Source organism: Nelumbo lutea, chromosome 1 (assembly GCF_056320005.1).
Source record: "Nelumbo lutea isolate HS-2025 chromosome 1, American lotus-T2T, whole genome shotgun sequence".
NCBI lineage: Eukaryota > Viridiplantae > Streptophyta > Magnoliopsida > Proteales > Nelumbonaceae > Nelumbo > Nelumbo lutea.
The window spans coordinates 83,541,419-83,546,229 of NC_142684.1; the positions used below are offsets into that span (position 1 = coordinate 83,541,419).

The following is a 4,811-nucleotide window of genomic DNA, read 5'->3' on the forward strand; positions in this document are numbered from 1 at the left end:
TGAGGCGTGTAAGTTGCCGTAAGTTGCCTCTTGATTCCATGGGTCTCACAAAATTTTGCGAATTCAAGTGAGTTGTATTCTCCACCACGATCAGTGCGAAGAACCTTTATTGGGCTACCAACTTCTTTCTCAATAAGCACTTTATAATTTTTAAATACTACAAAAGTTTCAGATTTTTCTTGCAAAACATAGATCCATACTTTTCGACTATAATCATCAATGAAGGTAATTATGTACCTCTTACATCCATTGGAAGATGGATCAATTGGCCCGCAAAGTTCAGAATGAACCAGCTCCAACCCCTTTTTCGCTCTCCATGATTTTACTTTCGGAAATTGATTGCGGTGTTGTTTGCTAACAACACGTTCTTCACAAACTTCAGATGGAGCTGTAATTTGAGGAAGACCAATCACCATATTTTTCTGTTGTAGAGTCTTCAGTCCACCAAAGTTTAGGTGACCATAGTGAAAATGTCATAGCCATGTTGCGTCCTTCAATTTGGCTGAGAAGCATGAATGAGTGATGTTGTGAAGATAAAGTGGAAACATATGATTTGCTGTCATGTTAACTTGAGCAATTAAACCTAACTTTGCATATTGAATTCAACAAAATCCATATTTGATAGAAACCTCGTATCCCTTTTCTTGCAGCTGACCCACACTAAGCAGATTGGTCTTCAAGTTTGGAACGAAGAGCACATTGGAGATTGTTTGAGTAGAATCCCCCTTGGTTTGGATTGTCACCCTTCCTTTTCCCATAACTGAGACTCTAGAATTGTCACCAAACTTCACCTTGTCGCGAAAAAACTCATCCAAATAAGAGAATGCTGACATGTCTCCACACATATGATTACTGCAACCTGTGTCTAAGTACCACAAATTCTTGTTGGTTTCCTCCTTTACATGACAAACCATTAACAAGGATACTTCTTCCTTCTCTGCAAGATTAGACATTTCTCCATGCTGTCTATTTAAATTAGTTCGGCATTCAGAGTTGTAGTGGCCATACCTGTGGCATCTGTAGCACTCGACATTGGATTTGTCTGCTGACTTTGGTCTATATGTAGTCGAGTGGTGGTCTCATTGTCCTCTTCCTCTTCCTTGAACTTGTTTGTCTTGATGTTGATGTTGTTATTGGTTTCCACGATCATTGCTTTCTCTGCCTTTGCCACTACCTCTACCTCATCCTCTTCCTCATCCTCTATCTCTCATTGGTGCCATATGATTTTCTGTGGAGGCCTTCAAAGCTTGCTCCTCTTTCTCCTACTGGTTGATTTTATGCTCATGAATCAACAAAGAACTTTGTAATTCATCAATTGAAAGTTCAACAATATCATGAGATTCTTCTATGGAACAAACAATAAAATTAATTTTTGGTGTCATGGATCGAAGGATCTTCTCTACTATGGTGACGTCCTCCGTCTTGTTGCCGTGGATCCACATCTTATTGAGGATTGCCATTGTCCGTGAAAAGTAATCTGTGACCGACTCTCCCAATTTCATTCATAGTGTTTCGAACTCTGAACGAAGTGCTTGAAGCTGCTACCTCTTTGCCCTTGTCGAACCTTGATACTTCTTCTTCATGGAATCCCAAATGTGCTTGGACGTATCCTTGCAAAGAATGGTTTCCAAGACTGAACGATCAATGGCTTGAAAAAGATAATTTTTCGCTTTGAGATCCTTCGAACGTTGTCCTTCTAATTCCGTTTTCTGTGCATCTGTCACTGTTGTGCCTGTTGCTAGTTCTGCTATCCCATTGGAGACGACCTGCCAATATTCTTTGGACCTCATGAAGTTCTCCATCAACATACTCCAATGGTCATAGTGACCATCAAAGCGCGGGATGGCAGGTTGAATGAAGTTATTAGTAGCCATACGGGATGAACTTTGTGACACTTCCACACTTTTCTCTCTGTAATACAAAAGACAGGAAGAAAGCTATTGCTATACTGTCCCCTTTTTCATGACTCTCTCTTAACCCGCTCTGATACCACTGATAAATAAATATCTTGGAAGAAAAAGGACAAAATAATAGAGACAATAACTGAACTTTGTTATTTCTCAAAATCTAATAATTTTCACAACAAGAAGCTGCTCTATTTATAGAGCTAAAACCAAACGGATAAGTACTTGAAACTAGGAAGTGCAACCACCAACTCCTAAAAACATGCAACTTACTCCTAAAGCTACGTATTCTCCTATAGACCAGGCAACAGAAAAACAAACTAAACCACTTAAACAAACTCTTATTGACGAGGACAACTAGGAGACTTAACAGAAAAACAAACTACAACCACTTAAACAAACTCCTATTGACGAGGACAACTAGGAGACTTAGTAAATATTTCAACAGGTTCATATTAAAAGCAACGAACAGGGTGGTTGATCTGTAGAGCAGTGTTTGTGGAGTTAATCCTCTGGTTTTATGTTTTCCTTTTTTTTTTTTTTTACTCTAACGAGAGTTGACGTCCTAATCAAATGATCCGTGGCGGTTTCTTCTAGTTTTTAACGGTTGCGTTTGGTTGAAGTGCAATTTTATTTGCACTACTATAAATGTATGAGAGTGCAAATGAAAAAAAAAGCAAATTCTCATTAAATTTTATTTTGGATTTTACTTTATTTTGCTTCACGTCTTAATTTACTTTATTTGTACTGCAATCAAACAAAATAAGCTAAAATTTGAAATCATTTGCACTGCTATGTGTTTTGTGAAAATGCAAATTTATTTGTATTGCAACCAAACACAGCCTAATGGATTCAATTTTACGGTGTCTATTTTGCATGGCATGCAATATTTGATTTCTAACCCAGATTGGAGTCCAATATTTCAAAAGCAGCAATGTTTCCCTCAACTATAATCGGTATTGGAATCCAACATTTCTAACCCAGATTTGATTTTTATTGATGATTGAAAACAGATAATCAGTAATGGTTGCACGACAACTATCAAAAGAGTTCACATCTCTGCCTCATAATGTCCCTCCCCACAACGCCCCACAGCACATCCCTGCCGTGTATTGAGAGCATTGTGGGGCGGGGATGTTCCCAATACAAGGCGGGGATGTGCTGTGGGGCATTGTGGGGCGGGACATTGTGGGGTGGAGATGTGGTATCCTATCAAAATGGGTTTCTGGATTACCCTAAGATTAGGAGATAGAGAATGAGTTAAAAGTGGAGTGGAGTTGTTTCAAATCTATATATATACTTATTATGGAATGGGTGCTCTCTGCACTCAGGAAATGGAATCTACTCGTGTGAGTAGATCCCACGTGCTAGCACCCATTTCCATCAATTAATTATTAATTAATAATAATAATAATAGTTACTAATTAATTATTAACTAATAACAATAATTATTAATTAATTACAGTAGTTAATAGTGTAATAACATGCACCCATTTCGAATAATTAATTACAGTAAATAATTACTAATTAATAACAATAATTACTAATTAATTACAGTAATTAATAGTGTAATTATATAATTACTATAATAATAGTTAATGATTATTACAATACCTAATTAATTACTTATTAATAACAATAATTACTAATTAATTACAGTAACAATAATTACTGATTATTATAGTAATTTAATAAATATATAATTAACGATTATAATTAATAATTACTGTTATTATAAATATTGTTAATAAATAGACATTTACTTAAATTTTACTTTAAATTAAAATTATAAATACTGTTAATAAATATAGTAATTATTGTTATATTCAAAATAGTTAAAAATGTTATTAAAAGTATTGTTATTGATTATTTAATAAAATATTATAATTACTGACTATTACTAATAAATACTATTAATTTAATTTAATTTTGGTAATTATTAATGTAATGAATATTGTTAATAAATCCTATTCATAAATTTAATAATTATTGTTATATTAAAAATAACTAAATAATATTATTAAAACTATCATTAATGATTATTTAATTAAATAGTATAATTACTTACTATTATTGATAAATGTGTTCTAACAACCGACGGTTCGAATGGAGGGCCCATTCTAACAAAAAAAATTACAAGCAAAAAATTACAGAACCATTCTAGCCACCGATTTTCGGGTTGATGGTCAATCATCTGGTTTGAATGGATAGTCTATTCTGACAACAAAAATTATAGGAAAAAAATTGAGTTTGTGAGGTCCATTAAGTAGTATCATATGTGTTATGTCATTTGAGGGTGTGACTCATACAACCGTTGGCCACTGGTTTTTGGATCAATGGCTCGACCGTTCGATTCGAATAGACGACCCAATCTGACAACAAAAAATTATAAGGAAAAATTTATGGAACTGTTTTAGCCACCAGTTTTTAGGTCAGTGGTTTGATTGTCCGGTTCGAATGGACACTACATTCTGACAACAAAACTTACAGGCAAAAATTTGAGTGTGTGAGGTCCATTGAACAGTATCATACATGTTATGTCATTCGAGCGTGTGACTCATACGACCCAAAAATGGAACCATTCCGGCCATCGGTTTTTGGGTCAATGATTTGATTGTCCGATTCGAACGGATGACCCGTTCTGACAACAAAAATAAAAAAAATAAAAATAAGCCAAAAACCATTGAACGGGTCAATGGGTTGATGGTTTGACCACTTAGGCCAATGGGTCATTGATTGATTCAATGGTTTTTGGCCATGGACCAGGATTGGGGTAAAACGGAACTGGTTGCTTGGACAGTTTCTAAGACAACAAAATTTACATGCAAAAAATTGAATGTGTGAGGCCCATTAAGCATTACCATACGTGTTATGTCATTTGAGCATGTGACTATACCACCTGAAAAT

General features: G+C 35.0%; 1 protein-coding gene across 1 annotated transcript; it reads right to left on the reverse strand.

Annotated features, from left to right (window-relative positions):
* Positions 1–602: 602 nt before the first annotated feature.
* Positions 603–1,460, reverse strand: LOC148875775 (uncharacterized). Its single transcript, XM_088965674.1, has 3 exons — positions 1,301–1,460; positions 1,009–1,200; positions 603–937 (listed from the first exon to the last, which is right to left on the reverse strand). Exons 1-3 carry the CDS (start codon positions 1,458–1,460, stop codon positions 603–605), a joined length of 687 nt encoding a protein of 228 aa, XP_088821800.1.
* Positions 1,461–4,811: the final 3,351 nt, after the last annotated feature.

Coding starts and splice junctions, on each gene's coding strand:
- LOC148875775 (XM_088965674.1), bottom strand. CDS start 1,460: ATGGCAATCCTCAATAAGATGTGGATCCACGGCAACAAGACGGAGGAC. Junction 1,201..1,300: donor TTCAATTGATGAATTACAAA/GTTCTTTGTTGA, acceptor AATGAGAGATAG/AGGATGAGGAAGAGGATGAG. Junction 938..1,008: donor GAGTGCTACAGATGCCACAG/GTATGGCCACTA, acceptor CTAATCTTGCAG/AGAAGGAAGAAGTATCCTTG.